Consider the following 22,525-nt stretch of genomic DNA (forward strand, 5'->3'; position numbering starts at 1 on the left):
GTGGCGGTCGTCATGAGAGCCAGTCAAAAAAGCTTGATGGCTTTTTGCAACGGTACTTGAAAAGTTCTTGAAATGTTCCGCATTGACTGACTTTCATGTCTTAAAGTAATGATGGACTGTCGTTTCTCTTTACTTAGGGTGGCTACTTTGAAAATGTTTAATATAAAATATATTCTGATATGTTTAACACTTTTGGTTACTACATTATTCCATATGTGTTAATTCATAGTTGTGATGTCTTCACTATTATTCTAGAAAATGTAGAAACTAGTAAAAATAAAGAAAAACCCTTGAATGAGTAGGTGTGTCCAAACTTTTGACTGGTACTGTATGTCAAACCAAGGATTTCAAAGTGAAACAAACCATACAACTATGCACAAGTACTAATTTTAACAATTTGCAATCATTGGTTTCTTTGACATACATTTTAAATTGTATGTCAGCATCACTTACTGTAGAATTACCCTGTACCAATACATACCACTTGTGAGTCAGCTTGGCTCAGTATTAAACAGCCTACTGTCATTTGATGCCTAACCCACCTCGTGGGAAAGCTATCCTCCTCTAGGTTTTCACTTCTTCCCTTACCTACATTACTCATATTCTTTACCAATGACTATCACATACATTCCAGTATAGAACTATCTTTCAAACCTATAGACAGCAGCTGGTCATCATCTCTCTACTTGACAAATGTCCTATGCACAATGCCTTCATACAGTGTCAAAGAAATTAGAGGAACAAACACTATGGAGTTGTTCATAGAGGAGAGCCTAGGTCAGCTATTTGGAACAGAATGGACTGGTCATCATACAGGAGTATCTCCTGTTTCTGTCAGCTGAGCAGAGAACAACTTCACCACCATTAGTGACAGTGGACCTGCATGGAAAGAGGGATGGAGAGAGAGAAATGGTTTGAGATCATTCTCATTTATTGCAACTGCACAAAAACTGACAGAGTAAGTTATTGAATCTTTATTTAAATCAGATTGGATTTCAAAGTAGCTATGCCGCTAACAATATTGGCTATTATTTGGTTCAGAGCCTGATCTCTCTTGGCTCTCCCTCCTCAATCACTGACCTCTTCCCTATCTGTTCTCACAACGCCTCTCTCCCCTCTTCTGCTGGTCTTCCAAGTCCTTCTACTCTACTAAATCCCTCCTCAATTTAGGTACAATGCTCTTATTGAACCTTTTTGGGATAGGGGCAGCATTTTCACTTTTGGATGAATAGCATGCCCATAATTAACTGCCCCCTACTCTGTCCCAGATGCTAATATATGCATATTATTATTACTATTGGATAGAAACCCTCTGAAGTTTCTAAAACTGTTTGAATGATGTCTGTGAGTATAACAGAACTCATATGGCAGGCGAAAACCTGAGAAAAATCCAACCAGGAAGTGGGAAATCTGAAATTTGTAGTTTTTCAACTCAGCCCCCATTGAAGATACAAGGTGATATTAGTTATATTTGACTTCCCAATGCTTCCCCTAAATGTCAACAGTATTTAGAACCTGTTTTGAGGATTCTACTCTAAAGGAGGGGCTCATAAGGGCTCTTTGAGTGAGTGGTCTGGCAGAGTGCCACAGCCTCGGTCTGGCGCGCTCACGTGAAAGGTAGCTACGTTCCACTTAATTTGTACAGACAAAGGAATTGTCCGGTTGGAACATTAATGAAGTTTTATGTTAAAAACATCCTAAAGATTGATTCCATACTTAGGTTGGCATGTTTCTATGGGCTGTAACGGAACTTTTTGAACTTTTCCTCTGACGTTCGGCGCGACCTGAATGTGCTTTTGGATTTGTTAACCAAACGCCCTAACAAAAGAAGATATTTGGATGTAACTGATGGACATTATCGAACAAATCAAACATTTATGGTGGAACTGGGATTCCTGGGAATGCATTCTGATGAAGATCATCGGAAGGTAAGTGAATATTTAAAATGCTATTTCTACCCAATATGGCAGGTATCTTTTTGCCTGCTTTGTTGTCTAAAGGCTGTACTCAGATTATTGCATGGTTTGCTTTCTCCGTAAAGTTTTAAAAAAATCTGACACAGTGGTTGCATTAAGGAGAAGTTAATCTAAAGTTCCTTGTATAATAGTCGTATCTTTATCAATGTTTATTATGAGTATTTCTGTAAATTGACGTGGCTCTCTGCAATAACACCGCATGTTTTAGAACTACTGAACGTAACGTGCCAATGTAAACTCAGATTTTTAAAATTTAAATATGACCTTTCTCAAACAAAACATACATGTATTGTGTAACATTAATTCCTATGAGTGTCATCTGATGAAGATCATCAAAGGTTAGTGATTCATTTTATCTCTATTTCTGCTTTTTGTGACTTATCTTTGGCTGGAAAAAATGGCTGAGTTTTTCTGTGGCTTGGTGGTGACCTTACATAATCATTTGTGGTGCTTTTGCTGTAAATTATTTTTGAAATCAGACACTGTGGTTGGATTAAGGAGAATTTTATCTTTAAAATTGTGTAAAATACTTGTATGCTTGAGGAATGTTAATTATGAGATTTTTGTTGTTTTGAATTTGGCGTCCTGCACTTTCACTGGCTGTCGCGGGGGGGTTCTGCAGTCCTAGACAGGTTAAACCAGAGACGGTATAGAAAAATAAACTACCTTGGCTTTGGTTAAAAATTATTAAGGCTTGAACCCTTCATCTCAATTTCCGCCTAAAATGACATACCCAAATCTAACTGCCTGTAGCTCAGGAACTGAAGCGAAGATATGCATATTCTTGATACTATTTAAAAGGAAACACTTTGAAGTTTGTGGAAATGTGAAATTAATGTAGGAGAATATAACACATTAGATCTAGTAAAAGATAAAAACAAAAATATCCGTTTTCTATTCATTTTTTTGCATCATCTTTGAAATGCAAAATAAAGGCCATACATTGACCAAGGAATATAGGTGTAATTTAGACATTGTCCACAAGGGGCAGCAGTGGGTGTGCAAAGTTTCTTACTGATACATTCAAGAATGAGAGCTTTACATAATATTTTGTATCAAGTCTCCCAGGTGCTCCTCACGAGTTTGCCCAAATGTACCCAAGTAACTATAGAGAACATAGAAAAATGCTATGGTAATACAAAATTAAAGTTAACATACTCCCAGGAATGTCATACATGATGGATCATTAGCTTCCGTACATAAAAGGTACTAACCTTCACACCTCTAGATGGCCGGGACGGGGGTGGGTGTAGAGCCAGAGACAGCAGAGGGGTCTGACTGGAGAAACCAGTTCCTACATTTGAATGAGTGGAAGAAGGACTTGAATGAGGTGTCTTTGTAGTTGGCTCCCACAGGTCATCTTACTCTCTACCACTATTGAGGATTTTTTAAAATCAGTTAGAACTCAAGTTTACTATTACTTATTTTTTTGAACCTTTATTTTAGCAGGGGATGAGCACTGCATCAATACATCAAATATACAACACATCTATAAAATAAATATATATATTCAGTGGGGAGAACAAGTATTTGATACACTGCCGATTTTGCAGGTTTCCTACTTACAAAGCATGTAGAGGTCTGTAATTTTTATCATAGGTACACTTAAAATGCAAATTAATTACTTAAAAATCATACAATGTGATTTTCTGGATTTTTGTTTTAGATTCTGTCTCTCACAGTTGAAGTGTACCTATGATAAAAAAATGACAGACCTCTACATGCTTTGTAAGTGGGAAAACCTGCAAAATTGGCAGTGTATCAAATACTTGTTCTCCCCACTGTATATATAGTTGAGGTCGGAAGTTTGCATACACCTTAGCCAAATACATTTAAACTCAGTTTTTCACAATTCCTGACATTTAATCCTAGTGAAAATTCTCTGTTTTAGGTCAGTTAGGATCACTACTTTATTTTAAGAATGTGAAATGTCAGAATAATAGTAGAGATAATGATTTATTTCAGCTTTTATTTCTTTCATCACATTCCCAGTTGGTCAGAAGTTTACATACACTCAATTAGTATTTGGTAGCATTGCCTTTAAATTGTTTAACTTGGGTCAAACGTTTTAGGTAGCCTTTCACAAACTTCCCACAATAAGTTGAGTGAATTTTGGCCCATTTTTCCTGACAGAGCTGGTGTAACTGAGTCAGGTTTGTAGGCCTGCTTGTTCACACACGCTTTTTCAGTTTTGCCCACAAATTTATAGGGCTTTGTAATGGCCACTCCAATACCTTGACTTTGTTGTCCTTAAGCCAGTTTGCCACAACTTTGGAACTAGCTTGGGGTCATTGTGCATTTGAAAGACCCATTTGCGCCAAGCTTTAACTTCATGACTGATGTTTTGATATGTTGCTTCAATACATCTACATAATTTTCTTTCCTCATGATGCCATCTATTTTGTGAAGTGCACCAGTCCCTCCTGCAGCAAAGCACCTCTACAACATGATGCTGCCACCCTGTGCTTCACGGTTGGGATGGTGTTCTTTGGCTTGCAAGACTCCCCCTTCTTCCTCCAAACGTAATGATGGTCATTATGGCCAAACAGTTCTATTTTTGTGTCAGCAGACCAGAGGACATTTCTCCAAAAAGTATAATCTTTGTCCCCATGTGCAGTTGCAAACCTGGCTCTTTTATGGCGGTTTTGGAGCAGTGGCTTCTTCCTTGCTCAGCGGCCTTTCAGGTTATGCCGATATAGGATTTGTTTTACTGTGGATATACATACTTTTGTACCTGTTTCCTCCAGCATCTTCACAAGGTCCTTTGCTGTTTTTCTGGGATTGGTTTGCACTTTTCGCACCAAAGTACGTTCATTTCTAGGAGACAGAACGCGTCTCCTTCCTGAGCTGTATGACGGCTGCGTGGTCCCATGGTGTTAATACTTGCATACTATTATTTGTACAGATGAACATGGTACATTCAGGCGTTTGAAAAATACTCCTAAGGACAAACCAGACTTGTTTAGGTCTACAATTATTTTTCTGAGGTCTTGGCTGATTTATTTTGATTTTCCCACAATGTCAAGCAAAGAGGCACTGAGTTTGAAGGTAGGCCTTGACATACATCCACAGGTACACCTCCAATTGACTTATATTATGTCAATTAGCCTATCAGAAGCTTCTAAAGCCATGACATCATTTTCTGGAATTTTCCAAGCTGTTTAAAGGTACAGTCAACTTAGTTTATGTAAACTTCTGACCCACTGGAATTGTGATACAGTGAATTTTAAGTGAAATAGTTTGTCTGCAAAAAAATGTTGGAAAAATTACTTGTGTCATGCGCAAAGGAGATGTCCTAACCGGCTTGCCAAAACTATAGTTTGTTTACAAGAAATTTGTGGAGTGGTTGAAAAACAAGTTTTAATGACTCTAACCTAAGTGTATGTACATTTCCGACTTCAACTATATATATATATATATATATATATACTACCATTCAAAAGTTTGGAGTCTTAGAAATGTCCTTGTTTTTGAAAGAAAAGCACATTTTTTTTGTCCATTACAGTAACATTAAATTGTTCAGAAATACAGTGTAGACATTGTTAATGTTGTAACTGACTTTTGAAGCTGGAAATGGCTGAGGACAAGCACATTAGAGTGTCTAGTTTGAGAAACAGACGCCTCACAAGTCCTCAACTGGCAGCTTCATTAAATAGTACCCGCAAAACACCAGTCTTAACGGCAACATTGAAGAGGGAACTCTTCAAGTGACCCCAAACTTTTGAACAGTAGTGTGTGTATGTGAAGTATGGGGAACACAATCACTATAATGAAATATATGGATCAATAGGCAATAAGGCGCATAGACTGTACTAATATATTGTATGCATCAGGTTATATACATGTACAGTGGGGCAAAAAAGTATTTAGTCAGCCACCAATTGTGCAAGTTCTCCCACTTAAAAAGATGAGAGAGGCCTGTAATTTTCATCATAGGTACACTTCAACTATGACAGACAAAATGAGAAGAAAAAAAATCCAGAAACTCACATTGTAGGATTTTTTATGAATTGATTTGCAAATTATGGTGGAAAATAAGTATTTGGTCACCTACAAACAAGCAAGATTTCTGGCTCTCACAGACCTGTAACTTCTTATTTAAGAGGCTCCTCTGTCTTCCACTCGTTACCTGTATTAATGGCACCTGTTTGAACTTGTTATCAGTATAAAAGACACCTGTCCACAACCTCAAACAGTCACACTGCAGGTCATTCACTAGGGGACCTAGTGAATGACCTGCAGAGAGCTGGGACCAAAGTAACAAAGCCTACCATCAGTAACACACTACGCCGCCAGGGACTCAAATCCTGCAGTGCCAGACGTGTCCCCCTGCTTAAGCCAGTACATGTCCAGGCCCGTCTGAAGTTTGCTAGAGAGCATTTGGATGATCCAGAAGAAGATTGGGAGAATGTCATATGGTCAGATGAAACAAAAATATTACTTTTTGGTAAAAACTCAACTCCTGTTTGGAGGACAAAGAATGCTGAGTTGCATCCAAAGAACACTATACCTACTGTGAACCATAGGGGTGGAAACATCATCCTTTGGGGCTGTTTTTCTGCAAAGGGACTAGGATGACTGATTCGTGTAAAGGAAAGAATGAATGGGGCCATGTATCGTGAGATTTTGAGTGAAAACCTCCTTCCATCAGCAAGGGCATTGAAGATGAAACGTGGCTGGGTCTTTCAGCATGACAATGATCCCAAACACACCACCCGGGCAACGAAGGAGTGGCTTCGTAGGAGTGGCCTAGCCAGTCTCCAGATCTCAACCCCATAGAAAATCTTTGGGGGGAGTTGAAAGTCCGCATTGCCCAGCAACAGCCCCAAAACATCACTGCTCGAGAGGAGATCTGCATGGAGGAATGGGCCAAAATACCAGCAACAGTGTGTGAAAGACTTACAGAAAATGTTTGACCTCTTTCATTGCCAACAAAGGGTATATAGCAAAGTATTGAGATAAACTTTTGTTATTGACCAAATACTTATTTTCCACCATAATTTGCAAATAACTTCATAAAAAATCCTACAATGTGATTTTCAATGTGATTTTCACATTTTCATAGTTGAAGTATGATGTATGATGAAAATTACAGGCCTCCCTCATCTTTTTAAGGGGGAGAACTTGCACAATTGGTGGCTGACTAAATACTCTTTTGCCCCACTGTATATAAATCAAAGACAAAAATCTTAAATTAATATGAAACCATTTAAAAAACTGGATTAGCACGAGAAGCAAAAACATATTTTACTTACTGATTTAAAAAAACAAGGTTACCTTCTCCTTCCAATCTTTCTTATGCGCAGGACTCCTCATGTCACTCTCCCGGTCAATTTCTGCAATAATCTCGTCCAAATGTGTATACTTGAAGTTTATACTGTTAGTAGCCATGTTGGACTTTTTATGTTTGAGAAAACTTTGTAGAAAAAAGCGAGCGCTGCGTAACGTAAACTCCCCTGTCCTGTAGATTTTCAATGTAGAATGAATCGCATTGCACGCAGTCATATGACAATGGCCACTACTCCAACAAAGGGCCATCACATACTCATGTATAGCCCAGAGCATTGGCTAACTAACTAGCTATGTTTCAAAACGATAGGTGGTCATTGGACCAAGAGACTGTCAATCAAGAGAACACCGTCCGTCTCATTGGTGCGTTATGATGGCTGTCCTTTGTGGGCTATTAGACATGTTGTGTAGCCAATAAGTAATGTAGAATGATGAAACAAAGTTTGGTTGCCTTCTAGAGTGTCTGAAGATTGCACAAAAACTGAATTTGACCGGGTGAAACAAAGTTTAGCTTTCATAGATTGTTTTGTTGCAAGTTGAAAGAGTCGGAATTCATGCGAAACATTGTACACAACGTGGATCGTGTTAGGGTATAATAATTCATTTTATCAAATTTAAACAATGCTACATTTTATCTCTGGGACCCTCAGGATGACAAATCAGAGCAAGATTACTGAATGTAAGTACATTATATACCGTCAGTGTAACGGCGTTTGTCTGTTGAATGAAGAGAGTCGGACCGAAGCGCAGCGTGTAGGTTACTCATGACTTTAATGAAAGAATATGACGGTACATGAAATAACTGAAATACGAAAACAACAAACGAAACGTGAAACTAATTACAGCCTATCTGGTGAATACTACACAAAGATAGGAACAAACAAAATACAAAGCGAACTCAGGCTACCTAAATACGGTTCCCAATCAGAGACAACGATAAGCACCTGACTCTAATTGAGAATCGCCTCAGGCAGCCAAGCCTATACCACACCCCTAATCAGCCGCGATCCCAAATAATACAAACCCCAATAAAAAACACAACATATAAACCCATGTCACACCCTGGCCTACCCAAACATATAAAAAAAACACAAAATACAATGACCAAGGCGTGACAGTCAGGTGAATGTATCAAAGCAGTTGCCTTGATAAAAGTGTTTTGTTGTTGTGCACTATCCTCAAACAATAGATGGTAATTTTTCACTTTAATAGCTACTGTAAATTAGACACTGCAGTTAGATTATCAATCATTTAAGCTTTCTGACCATATAAGACATGTCTATGTCCCAAAAAGTTGGCTTTTGTTTACAACGCCATTCTAGTCAAATATCACATATTGATCAGCAACTCTCCCGATTTCAGGACACTGGTCCAGTAGTTAAACCACATGGTTAAATGTTAGATAGCTAGCTAGCTACCGTTAGCTAGTTAGCTTCCTAGCTAGCTGATGTTAACCTAGCTTGCTTCGTTAATAGCCTGCTTTAATAACAGAAGATCAAATAACTACTAACTCAATTTCAATATTGAACTCATAGTTAATTAGCTAGCTAGTTGGTTAGCAAGTTTCTCTAATGAAAAACTATGGAACTTACCTCTTCATTGTCAGACATCGTTCACCTTTCACCATCCCCTTTCATCCCAATGCTAAAACATCAGATTAGAGAGCAGTCAAGACGCGATTGGTCCAAAAACTTGACCAATTGCATTTCAGTAGACTGCTACAGGTTATGTTCATTGGCTAGAATTATACCTATTGTACAATTATAGTATGGATTTTGGAGAGGAAACTGGAAAGTTGATGTGAGAGAGAGAAAAGACATCCATATGGGGATTCGGTGTATTTGTGCAGTCTTTGACATGTAGTATGTATTTCTTCAGGTGTCAAAATTCTCGGGCTGACTCTTTTCTCTGCATACATCAATGATGTCGCTCTTGCTGCTGGTGATTCTCTGCTCCACCTCTACGCAGACGACACCATTCTGTATACTTTTGTCCCTTCTTTGGACACTGTGTTAACAACCCTCCAGACAAGCTTCAATGCCATACAACACTCCTTCCATGGCCTCCAACTGCTCTTTAATGCAAGTAAAACTAAATGCATGCTCTTCAACCGATCGCTGCCCGCACCCACCCGCCCGTCTAGCATCACTACTCTGGACGTTTCTGACTTAGGCAAAGGAAATATCTGGGCAACTACAAATACCTAGATGTCTGGTTAGACTGTAAACTCTCCTTCCAGACTCACATTAAGCATCTCCAATCCAAAATTAAATCTAGAATCGGCTTCCTATTTCGTAAACAAAGCATCCTTCACTCATGCTGCCAAACATACACTCGTAAAACTAACTATCCTACCGATACTTGACTTTGACGATGTCATTTACAAAATAGCCTCCAACACTCTACTCAGCAAATTGGATACAGTCTATCACAGTGCCATCCGTTTTTGTCACCAAAGCCCCATATACCACCCACCACTGCGAGTTGTATGCTCTCGTTGGCTGGCCTCGCTTCATATTCGTCGCCAAACCCACTGGCTCCAGGTCATCTATAAGTCTTTGCTAGGTAAAGCTGCGCCTTATCTCAGCTCACTGGTCACCAGAGCAGAACCCACCAGTAGCACATGCTCCAGCAGGTATATTTCACTGGTCTTCCCTAAGGCCAACACCCCTTTGGCTGCCTTTCCTTCCAGTTCTCTGCTGCCAATGACTGGAACAAATTGCAAAATCACTGAAGCTGGAGTCTTATATCTCCCTCACTAACTTTAAGCATCAGCTGTTTGAGCAGCTTACTGATCATTGTACCTGTACACAGCCCATCTGTAAATAGCCCACCCAACTACCGCATCCCCATATTGGTATTTATTTTTTTGCTCCTTTCACCCCAGTATCTCTAACAGCACATTCATCTTCTGCACACCTATCACTCCAGTGCTTATGCTAAATTGTAATTATATCACCACTATGGCCTATTTATTGCCTTACTTCCCTAATCTTACTACATTTGCACACAATGTATATAGATGTTTCTATTGTGTTATTGACTGTACGTTTGTTAATCCCATGTGTAACTCGGTGTTGTTTGTGTCGCACTGCTTTGCTTTATCTTGGCCAGGTCGCAGTTGTAAATGAGAACCTGTTCTCTACTGGCCTACCCGGTTAAATAAAGGTGAAATAAAAAATAAAAACTTGCGCTCACCACGCTGGCCTGCACTCGTGGGACCCTTCCTCTGCTCGCTCGACCACATTTCTTCTTTCTCCACTGAAGTGTTTGCTCGTGCAATGATGATCCATCCTGCACCCGTTCGACTTTTGAATCGGATTTGACACCATATACTTCAAACTGCCTTATACTACAAAAACAGGAGATAAGATCCACCCGAGCTGTTCCGGATTTTACAGATTGGCATTCACAGTGTGTCTCCAAATAGGTCTACTGTGTTGTGGTGTTAACCTTTTTGGGATAGGGGGCAGCATTTTCACTTTTGGATGAATAGCGTAAACTGCCTCCTACTCTGTCCCAGATGCTAATATATGCATATTATTATTAGTATTGGATATAAAACACTCTGAAGTTTCTAAAACTGTTTGAATGATGTCTGTGAGTATGACAGAACTCATATGGCAGGCGAAAACCTGAGAAAAATCCAACCAGGAAGTGGGACATGTGAGGTTTGTAGTTTTTCAAAGCTTGGCCTACCGAATACACATTGAGAAATGGATAAAGTTGCACTTCCTATGGCTTCCACTAGATGGCAACCGTCTTTAGAAACTTGAATGAGGATTCTACGATAAAGGAGGGGCTCATGAGACCTCTTTGAGTCAGTGGCCTTGGTCTCAGAGTGCCTTGGTCTCATGACGCTCGCTCCCGACAGAGTTACCTCTCATTCCAGTGCTTTTCTTCAGACAAAGGAATTCTCCGGTTGGAACATTATTGATGTTTTATGTTAAAAACATCCTAAAGATTGATTCCATACATCGTTTGACATGTTTCTAAAGGACTGTAATGGAACCTCATGAAGATTGATTACTGGGCTGAACATGCTAACAACAAGTGGCTATTTGGACATAAATGATGGACTTTATGGAACAAATCAGTCATTTGTTGTCGAACTGGGATTCCTGGGAGTGCCTTCTGATGAAGATCATCAAAGGTAAGTGACTATTTATGGTGTCATTTCTAACTTTGTTGACTCCAAAATGGCGGATATTCCTCTGGCTGTTTTGGGTTCTGAGCGCCGTCCTCAGATTATGCTTTTTCCGTAAAGTTTCTTTGAAATCTGACACAGCGGTTGCATTAACCTCTCTGGGATATGTGGGACGCTAGTCCACCTGGCCAAAAGCCAGTGAAAATGCAGAGCGCCAAATTCAAATAAATTACTATAAAAATCTAACTTTCATGAAATTACACATGTAAGATACGAAATTAAAGCTACACTTGTTGTGAATCCAGCCAACATGTCAGATTTCAAAAAGGCTTTTTGGCGAAAGCAAACGATGCTATTATCTGATGGTAGCACCTCCGTAAACAAAGAGAGAGAAGCATATTTCAACACTGCAAGCGCGACACAAAACGCAGAAATAAAAATATAAATCATGCCTTACCTTTGACGAGCTTCTTTTGTTGGCACTCCAATATGTCCCATAAACATCACAAATGGTCCTTTTGTTCGACTCATTCCATCGGTATATATCCAAAATGTCAATTTATTTGGCGCGTTTGATCCAGAAAAACACTGGTTCCAACTTGCGCAACGTGACTAAAAAATATCTCAAAGGTTACCTGTAAACTTTGCCAAAACATTTCAAACTACTTTTGTAATACAACTTTAGGTATTTTTTTACGTAAACAATCGATAAAATTGAAGACGGGATGATCTGTGTTCAATACAGGAGGAAAACAAACTGAAGCATGCTTTCTGGTCACGCGCCTCTATCTAACAGTACACTTGAAGTGACCCTTGTTTTGAACAGGGCTATTTCTTCATTACACAAAGGAAAAACCTCAACCAATTTCTAAAGACTGGTGACATCCAGTGGAAGCGGTAGGATCTGCAAGAAGGTCTCTTAGAAATCTGGATTCCCAATGAAAACCCATTTGAAAGAGAGTGACCTCAAAAAACAAAAATCTGAATGGTTTGTCCTCGGGGTTTCGCCTGCTAAATAAGTTATGTTATACTCACAGACATGATTCAAACAGTTTTAGAAACTTCAGAGTGTTTTCTATCCAAATCTACTAATAATATGCATATCATATGAGTAGCAGGCAGTTCAATTTAGGCATGCATTTAATACTGCCCCCTGTCACCAAGAAGTTAAGGAGAAGTCTCTCTTTAATTCTGTGAATAACAGTTGTCTTTTATCAATGTTTATTATGAGTATTTCTGCAAAATCACCAGATGTTTTGGAATCAAAACATTACTGCACGTAAATCGCCAAAGTAAACTGAGATTTTTGGATATAAATATGCACATTATCGAACAAAACAAACATGTATTGTGTAGCATGATGTCCTATGAGTGTCATCTGATGAAGATCATCAAAGGTTAGTGATTCATTTTATCTATATTTCTGATTTTTGTGACTCCTCTCTTTGGCTGGAAAATGGCTGTGTGTGTTTTTGTGACTTGACTCTGACCTAACATAATCATATGTTGTGCTTTCGCTGTAAAGCATTTTTTAAATCGGACACAATGGGTAGATTAACAAGATGTTTTTCTTTCATTTGCTCTATTGAACTTGTTAATGTGTGAAAGTTACATATTTCAAAAAAATATTTTTGAATTTCGCACCTTTTCAGCAGAATGTTGTCGCTGCCCAAGAAAGGTTAACAACTGGCATATTTGCTTTCAGTGAATATTTCAGTTTCTGAATGCTATCATAAATATGGAGGAGTTGGGGCACTGAGAGATCATCTTTCACAGAAAGCTCGATATGGCGAATCTCTCTATAGATACACTAAGTGTACAAAACCTTAGGTACACCTTCCTAATATTGAGTTGCAACCCCTTTTGCCCTCAGTCTCAGTTCGTCTAGCCAATGTTGACTCCAATGCTTCCCACAGTTGTGTCAAGTTGACTGGATGTCCTTTGGGTGATGGACCATTCTTGATACACACAGGAAATTGTTAAGCATGAAAAACCCAACAGCGTTGCAGTTCTTGACACACTCAAACTGGTGAGCTTCTTAGAGATGGGAGGAGGATGAATTGTTTACCGGCTGCACCAGCACGTTGTTCTTTCCAAACAGCAGGGTGGCTCTGTTGTTCTGGTGCAGGGATTCCACGTAGTCCCGGGCTGAAGGTGAGGGCCGTTCCTCCATGCTGTTACTGGAATGCCTCTTCTGGATCTGGAAACACAGACAGTGTGTTTGTTTTTACCCCATCTCAAACCATCCTCCCATCCGTCCAGCCAACTTCCATATATTGGCCAGTTAGTTTCACACATCACTGGTGCAAAATTAATGTATGATGCCATATTGTTCATCCACCATTGAGCACATTTAGTTAATTCCATACAGTTAACCACAATGATCATCCACTGGGAATGAATTAGCAACGGCTAATCAAGTATTATAATGTTACCCAGCTTATACAGCTTTTAGAAACCCTTTCAGCCATGTATTTGATTTCAGGCTGCTACACTGGCTCAAACGATGTAACATCAGAAATGTGTTTGGTTGATTGAAGAAAAATGAAATGGGAAACCATTTGCCACTCTGTTTCTGATGACAAAGCCCATTATGTTTGCCTCTAGGGTACAAAAGATACAGTGCTGCAATAAACAGCTCTCAGTTGTCAATGTAGAATGAGAATGGTACTACGTGACGAGATGTTTCTAGCTGCAGGGGTCAATGATAATGTGAAGAGTAGTTCCAGAAAATACACTCTGTCCTCTCCCGCGGGACACAATGTGCTCCTTAATGCATTGACAATAGCAGGTCTTCTTCTACTGAAAGAGAGAGGCTGGGGGAGGCTTCAATGACAGGATTGGTCACGGATATCCCCGCTACGTTTGAGCTAATAGTGTGCAGTGTCAGCAAAAGAAAGATATGAAATAATCAATAGAGAAATGTATACCAGGGGATAATGTGGTCATGTTCAATCTTATTTGGGAGAGTTTGGTAGAGTAGTGGTACATTATTTAGAACCCCTACCCTTCCCAGGAAACTTACACAGAGAGCAGGCCTCTTGGTGGGGGAGTCCTGTCTGCAGTGGCCACTGTGGATGCGGTGTCTCTGGACTAGCTCGTCGGCCGAGGGGTCTGTCCAGAAGTGGTCCGCCGTCTTCATCTTTGTGTACTCCAAGGCACAGGGCCCCACTGCCAGAGTACAGAACAATAGCGTGAAAAGACGCATTGGTGCCCAGTGTGAGGAGAATCACTGACATTAATTGGTGCCCCGTGTAAGAGGAAATCCCCTACTACACTGGTATATTGTCTGAGATGAGATGTTTATGAATAAAAGCTTAACCATTTGGAATCATTACCTAACAAAGAGGCCAGAATGGGTCCGTCCACCGGATCCATCAGAATGGCCTCTTTTTCATAGAATTTACTGGAACATAAAAACGTTATGTGAGTCATGTGAGTCATGCATTTCTGGATTTCCTTTGCCTCCTCCCCGCAGGTGACCATGCCATTTTACCCTCCTGTGACTCACCTGCTGTTCTCCACGAGGTAGAGCACGATCTTGTCCAGCACCTTCTCTATGAGGGCCGTGCGGATCCAAAGGTTTCTGACCACCTGCGGGCTGAGGCTGGGCAGCCTGGACAGTATCCGTAAGCTATCCTGGTTGGGCAAACTTTGGTTCCGTCTGCAATGTAGAAACAGGGGAGAGGGAGGGAGGGAGAAACTCAGAGGTTACCTTTGGTTATTTTCTACCAGTGATCATTTCTTACGTTACACCTGCATTGCATCAGTAAACTATAATTATGTGTGAGTAGAGTTGTCGTGTATGACAGAAATCATGTTTAGGATTTGTTAGCAGTAATATACAGTAACAGCTCTTTGCTTTTGAGTGCTATGGTCTGTCTGTACAGGGATTCGGTGGTGTGTTTGTGTCTGTACAAAGGTGTGTGTGCTCTCACTTGCTCTCCGTGATCTGTTCCAGCTCCTGAGCCTTTCTGCACAGCTCCTCTGCCGGGGCGAAGCTCTTCCCCACCTTCATGAAAAGCGCTGCTATCTTGTTGCTACGCAGGAATCCCGCCGCTCGCCGCTTAAGCCCATGGAGAACGCACGCCTCCACCGCAGCTGCACACACACACACACACACACACACACACACACACACACACACAAATAGGCACAGAAATAACAGTACATTTCAAAATATAGATGAGAAACAATCTGAGAGTTCACAGAAACTTGTCACCATTATGTTCTGCATTTTAATATTTCATTCAACTTTATTAAAAATGTAATATCACTGTATGATGCTGGTGGTGAGTTACAAGTTACAATACATCATATGACATACGATGATGAATGCACACCACAGAAGGCTGCTGAGGGGAGGACGGCTCATAATGTCTGGAATGGAGTGAATGGAATGATATTAAACACATGTAAACTACATGTTTGCTGAGTTCAATACCATTACATTTATTAAGGTCCAGCCATTACAATGAGCCGCCAGAGTTGGTCCTCCACCAATTAAGGTGTCACCAACCTCCTGTGAAGCACACAATTATAGTGTCAATAGAAGGGGATTCACATTCTAAAAAAACACATCTACCATCATACTGTGTTGTAAAAAATATGATACATGGTCCTAAATAAAAATCTCTCAATACCCATAGAGAATCTGCATATTATAATACTTAGCTTCTGTGTAATTGTGACTGAGCCGTATGATGGAGACTTCAGACAAAGCTCTGCAGCTTGAGGCTGTTATGAAAGTGACTCAAATAAGCCAATCATTTTTATTACGTTATCCATAAACATAATTATATTTTCCTAAGCCAAGAGCTTATCCAGTAAACACTAGTGCACACGCACCGTATGCACACATACACACGAACAGACACATCTTTCTATAAGGCCTACGTGGCAGTGCCTTGAGCGGTTTTGACATTTGAGCTCTCTCTCAGGACTAATCCCGCGGTTGTCATGGAAACCCCTGCTGATGGAGTGCACCAGCGCTGAGAAAGAAAGCAGTGGAGGGAGAATCTTTCTCTGCCTGTGATGTACTTTCAACCAACTTTGCCCACCGGCAGTACAATACAGCTATAACCTTGCCTATATCAAAATAATTTCTATACCATGTCCATTATTGCACTGAATAACTAAACTATACTTATCATCTATTAAAATCAAAATAAAACGGAGCAATCAGAGTACATAAAACTATGTAATCTGAATGGATGATCTCCGTATGTGTGGTTCCCACCATGAAGCATGGAGGAGGAGGTGTGATTGTGTGGGGGTGCTTTGTTTGTGACACTGTCAGTGATTTATTTACAATTCAAGGCACACTTAACCAGCATGGCTACCATAGCATTCTGAATCGATACGCCATCCCATCTGGTTTGCGCTTAGTGGGACTATCATTTGTTTTTCAACAGGTCAATGACCCAACACACCTCCAGGCTGTGTAAGGGCAATTTGATCAAGAAGGAGAGTGATGGGGTGCTGCATCAGATGACCTGGCCTTCACAATCACCCGACCTCAACCCAATTGAGATGGTTAGGGATGAGTTGGACCGCAGAATGAAGGAAAAGCAGTCAACAAGTACTCAGCATATGTAGGAACTCCTTCAAGACTGTTGGAAAAGCATTCCAGGTGAAGCTGGTTGAGAGAATGCAAAGAGTGTGCAAAGTTGTCATCAAGGCAAAGGGTGGATACTTTGAAGAATCTAAAATCTAAACTATATTTTGATTTGTTTAACACTTTTTTAGTTACTACATGATTCCATATGTGTAATTTCATAGTTTTGATGTCTTCACTATTATTCTAGAATGTAGAAAATCATTTAACAAATACAGAAAAACCCTTGAATGAGTAGGTGTGTTCCAAACTTATGACTGGTACTGTATAAATTTACTATATTTTCAAGCTATTCTAAAGCTTTGTAATCCTAATGTTGGAGCAGTGTTGTGTATATTCTCACTAATACAGTATGTACTCCATCTCTTCCTCGCTCTCACTCTCTTCCTTCCTTCCTTTCTCTTTATCTTGGTGCACGTCTCTGTTTATTTCCTTATTATTAGAGGAGCGAGAAATGTAATTCCGTGACAAAGATGTCTCAATAGGATGACCCTCGTCTTTCAAACTACTAGAAAATACACTCCAATATTGAAAAGAAATCAGCATTTCCAGAGGGTGAAACCTCCTTGGCTTTGCGGTACTTTGGCCTAACATAAACCCGGGAGCCATGCAACCAAAGCAATATCCTTTGTGTCAAATAAACCCTTAAAGGAAACGAGTGGCTGGACCCTGTCCACTTTCGACACAGGAGGCACTCTTATTTAAAAGGTAATTACAGCTACTGGAGTAATGACCCCTAATCAGCCCCGTATCTGTGGCAACAGAACACATTAGGGGACTCAGAGTGTCTGTGTTGCCACTGACCAGGAATTCTCAGCACTACAACACACTCAACACATTCTAAATATGGCCAACCACACTATTGGCTTAGATTAATTATTGAATGCCAACATCATGCCTACCCTGGGTGCTAGTCTGTTTCTGCTCTCTTGCTATATCCTTATCGAAATGGTATGGCAATTCCATAAAGAGTTGATAAGAGTGCAGAAACAGATTGGCACTCAGGCTACTTCATGACCACTTTGAGAAAGATACACCTTTAAAGCTCGGCTTCATTAACAATTGGATGACTAAATAAAGATGCTATTAAATTAGTATTCTATTTCCTAATTCTATGGTTACTATCGCTGTCACAGCAATGTGAAGGGAAGGGAATAATAGCTATTTTGGTGAGGAGAACAGGAAGAAGGGAATAATAGCTATTTTGGTGAGGAGAACAGGAAGAAGGGAATAATAGCTATTTTGGTGAGGAAAACAGGAAGAAGGGACGGGCGTGACTAACACTTGATATTTCCCCGGCTCTCTTGCCTAGGCGACTTGAATATTTGACCATGATGATAGAGGCTAATTACTCCCCGGTGACCTGCCTGAGCAAGTCCTCGCCTCACGCCTTCCCTTTCCCCCTCCCCTCGCCCTCCATCTCCATCCTGTGATCTCTGCACACAGACACATTTGTGTGACAGCTTGGTGTAAAACCTGGGACAGCATAGTAGTACGTGGGGGGAGCTAACACTAACAGCCACCATGGTATATGAGGTAAAGGGAAAGCTCTTACTTCCAGGTCTGTTAAAAGTCGGGATACTCTCCTGTTGTAGTCGGGGAGGAAGAGCCTTTCCTTGGAGATTGATCACACAGTTATCAGCTAGCAGTGGGCACATGCACAGCTAGAGCCCTATGGGTGCCCATTTGTCCTCCTATGAAAAAAGTGTCCTTATGATTGGTGGCGCAACTATCAACCTAGATGATTTCTCATACAACACATGAATCTTTAAAACAAAAGTCCCCCTCCCTGCCCTTCTGCGACCGTGAGAGCGGCAGTGCATTGCTGCACTCTTCCTTGTTGCATGCACGAGCTACCCACCGGTGCAGAGCGGTGAGTTTGAAATGAATACGGCCAGTAGTAGGATACTTTGGAGTTGCTAGCATGTGTTGTCTCAGGGGGCAACAGCAGTTCGACTGTTTGTCAGTAGCATAACAAATTCAAATCAAGTAAAGATGAACATAATCTAGCTAAGTAGTTGATTAATCTAGTCTACATTAGCAACAGTGTTTCCGCTACATTCATTCATTTGGTAATTGTAGCCCCTGCAAACAAAAAAAAACTAAAATGTAACATCATAATATTTCTACCAAACATACTTTCAATAATATGTCCGGGTACAGCACCTGTTTAAAGGTTATTTGGCTCTGTCTTCAAGACAGAGCACTAGACATTGGAGAGACTCTGGGAAGATCTTAATTGCATACTCCTCGTCCTCTCTCCTTCTCAAAACCCATTGGATGAGAAAGCCAGAGGTCCCGCCCCTCTGATCTTCTCCTCCAATATAGTTTTGGAGAGATGACTCGAGGAGTATGCAAATGAGATTATTCCCTAGAGACAGCCCCCAGTTTGTGGTATGGCATACACATTAGGAACTTTGTCAAGCCTCCTCAGATATCACCCCTCACCCAGTCAAGTCTCAACCATGCACATTTTGCCATGAGGCAGAGAGAAAATGTTGCTGTTTTAAAGCTAATTTCCTGCAATTCTATACATTTTACCATGGTGCAGAGAGAACATTTTCTGTTTTATAGCTAATCTCATGCTATTCTACACTTTATGGCATGAGGCTGAGAGAAAATGTTGCCGTTTTAAAATAATTTATTGCAATGACATGTTGGCTTATGGCATGTTCATAAAAGAAAACACATCGGGAAGTATGTCCTTTTAAAAAGTCAATTGAGCTGACCTTTTCACAGTTGTTCTATAAACGACACTGCAACAAAAATGTCCAGAGGAAACACTGATTAGTGATGATCAGCTGCTAAAGCCCAGCTCAGTAGCGCTTCTAGCAAAGATAGTTAATTTCATCTTTGGTTCTAGCTTGGTTAGCATACAATGTGTGATGAGTGAGGGGATTTTTGCAGAAAATGTCATGTTATTAAGGTGCCCTTTTTAAAAATATTACTTTGAGAGCACCCACCAAAGTTCTGTACATGGCTAGCAGACCCTCAAACCCTCCACCCACAGGTTGATGTGATATGCAGATTTGGACCTTTCCTCTACCACTTTTATCAGTTGATAAAATATCCTGTGACTTCGGCAGGATGTCAGTAAGGCTTGATGAGCCTGTGAAGAATGTCTGAGGGGCTGTGAAATGATTATTTCACCCCCCCTATGCAGTACAGCAGATAGTCTCTAACTAAAATGGCACTGGAAGAAATGGCAACAGTTTTACGGGCGCCTACCCAATTGTGCTATTATGTGGGGTTGTTTCACGTTATTTGTAACTTATTTTGTACGTAATGTTTCTGCCACCGTATCTTACGGCAAAAAAAAAAGAGATTCTGGATATCAGAACAGTGATCACTCACCTCGGATTAGACAAAGATTTTTTTCTTCAACAAGCAGGACAGGATATACTGCCAACACCCGACAAGGACAACATCCACGTCATTGGCAAGAGAAAGAGACACAGGTACAGAGGACACAGAGCGGGGTGCCTCGTAAGGATCCGCAGAAGGCGAGTGGGAAAGCTGCCGTCACCGTCAATATTAAATTAGACGAGGTACGATCACGAATATCCTACCAACGGGACATTAAAAACTGTAACATCTTATGTTTCATGGAATCGTGGCTGAATGATGACATGGATATACGCTGCACTGGCTAGATAGAACAGCACACTCTGGTGAGACGAGGAGGGGGGAGGGGGCGGTTTGTGCATATGTTAGAGCAAAAACCAAGCCATGAGGTCGAAGGAATTGTCCATAGAGCTCTGAGACAGGCTTGTGTCGAGGCAAAGATCTGGGGGAGGGTACCAAAACATTTCTGCAGCATTGAAGATCCCCAAGAACACAGTGGCCTCCATCATTCTTAAATGGAAGAAGTTTGGAACCACCAAAACTCTTCCTAATGCTGGCTGCCCGGCCAAACTGAGAAATCGGGGGAGAAGAGCCTTGGTCAGGGAGGCAACCAAGAACCCGATGGTCACTCTGACAGAGCTCCAGAGTTCCTCTATGGAGATGGAAGAACGTTCCAGAGAGACAACCATTTCTGCAGCACTCCACCAATCAGGCCTTTATGATAGAGTGGTCAGGCGGAAGCCACTCTTCAGTTAAAGGTACATGACAGCTCGCTTGGAGTTTGCCAAAAGGTACCCAAAGACTATCAGACCATGAAAAATAAGATTCTCTGTTCTGATGAAACCAAGATTGAATTATTTGGCCTGAATGCAAAGCTGTCATCAAGGCAAAGGATGGCTACTTTGAAGAATCTTAAATATATTTTTTGGTACTACATTATTCATTATGTGTTATTATTCTACAATGTAGAACATAGTACAAAATAAAGAACAACACTTGAATGAGTAGGTGTGTCAAAACTTTTGATTGGTACTGTATGTTAAAAAAATATATATTTTTATAAATGAGCAAAAATGTCTAAAAACCTGTTTTTGCTTTGTCATTATGGGCTATTGTGTGTATTGATGAGGAAAAAAACTATTTTATTCATTGTATAATAAGGCTGTAGCGTAACAAAATGTGGAAAAAGTCAAGAGGTCTGAATACTTTCCGAATGCACTGTATGTTGGGAAAAACCGCCTGACCATTGAAACCTGACTGACTCGTGTCTGACAGGATACCTATTCCTTCTGATTGGCACAATGACAAAAGGTTAAATTTTTTTCTGTTGTAGGGCAGGTGATTAATGAGCAAATAGCAACAAATATGTCCCAATAGTTGAAACTTACCACAAAATGAGACAATGTGGCTGCTGTCTTCATGTACAAACTTCCTGGTGACAGCCTCTTCCATGATCTGCTTCACCTGTGAATGACAGGGGGAGGAGACACTCAGACCTTCTCTACAAAACCACTTATCTACGGGAGTGAGGAGGAGGGAAGGATTTTTCAGTAAACATGTATAGAATTAGTTTACATGGGAACAGATAGGAGGGGAGGGAGACAGGAAGGGAGGTTGAGAGAGAGAGATAGAGAGAGAGAGCGATTAAGCAGAGCGGGAAGAGTCCATGCAAAGTTTGAAGGATGAGTCACCCAACTCACATCAAGCAGATCACAGATGGATAGGGCTGAAGAGGGCTGATGGTGGGTGGGTGGGGGGCTAATTTATCCACACCTCTGGGGCCCACCTGACAGACTGGCTTTACAATCAAACCTCTTTAGATGTGAATGGAGAAAAAGAGAGTGAGAGCACAGTGCCACACGCTTTTCATGTCTCACCAGGCCTGGCACTATACGACACCTCTAATTGATTCAGTGACTTCGCAACCAGCAGAAACCTCACTCAGACACACAGCCTCGGAAAAACAAGCGGGAGGAGAGTTTTAGAGTACAAATGTTGGGTTTAATCAACACCAAGGTTTCCTCCTTGCTGACAGGCTGCTCACAGAGAGAGACAACATCAAACCTGCGCCCCAGATGCCTGATAACTCTGACCCTGGTGAATATGGTGACATATCCTAGCACTGCCATTGCTGTGTATCCTGGAAATCAG

The 22,525-nt window shown here is 40.7% G+C and overlaps 1 protein-coding gene and 1 long non-coding RNA gene across 5 annotated transcripts in view; one reads left to right on the forward strand and one right to left on the reverse strand.

The window, feature by feature from the left end:
• LOC124034552 (small G protein signaling modulator 1-like) overlaps positions 1–22,525 on the reverse strand; it is a 78,589-nt gene that overhangs the window by 42,523 nt on the left and 13,541 nt on the right. For all 4 annotated transcript variants that reach the window (XM_046347896.1, XM_046347898.1, XM_046347897.1 and 1 more), the window contains exons 3-8: positions 21,763–21,838; positions 15,351–15,513; positions 14,924–15,076; positions 14,751–14,818; positions 14,438–14,583; positions 13,481–13,612 (exon numbers count right to left, since the gene is read on the reverse strand). In XM_046347896.1, coding sequence (XP_046203852.1) covers positions 13,481–13,612; positions 14,438–14,583; positions 14,751–14,818; positions 14,924–15,076; positions 15,351–15,513; positions 21,763–21,838 — 738 coding nt within the window. The remainder of the gene's footprint in view (positions 1–13,480; positions 13,613–14,437; positions 14,584–14,750; positions 14,819–14,923; positions 15,077–15,350; positions 15,514–21,762; positions 21,839–22,525) is intronic.
• On the forward strand, positions 827–16,547 carry LOC124034553. The gene is made up of 3 exons (XR_006838584.1): positions 827–958; positions 14,891–15,041; positions 15,374–16,547. It is a non-coding gene; the product is annotated as an uncharacterized LOC124034553 (long non-coding RNA).

The sequence above is a fragment of the Oncorhynchus gorbuscha genome, linkage group LG04 (genome assembly GCF_021184085.1).
Source record: "Oncorhynchus gorbuscha isolate QuinsamMale2020 ecotype Even-year linkage group LG04, OgorEven_v1.0, whole genome shotgun sequence".
Taxonomy (NCBI): Eukaryota; Metazoa; Chordata; class Actinopteri; order Salmoniformes; family Salmonidae; genus Oncorhynchus; species Oncorhynchus gorbuscha.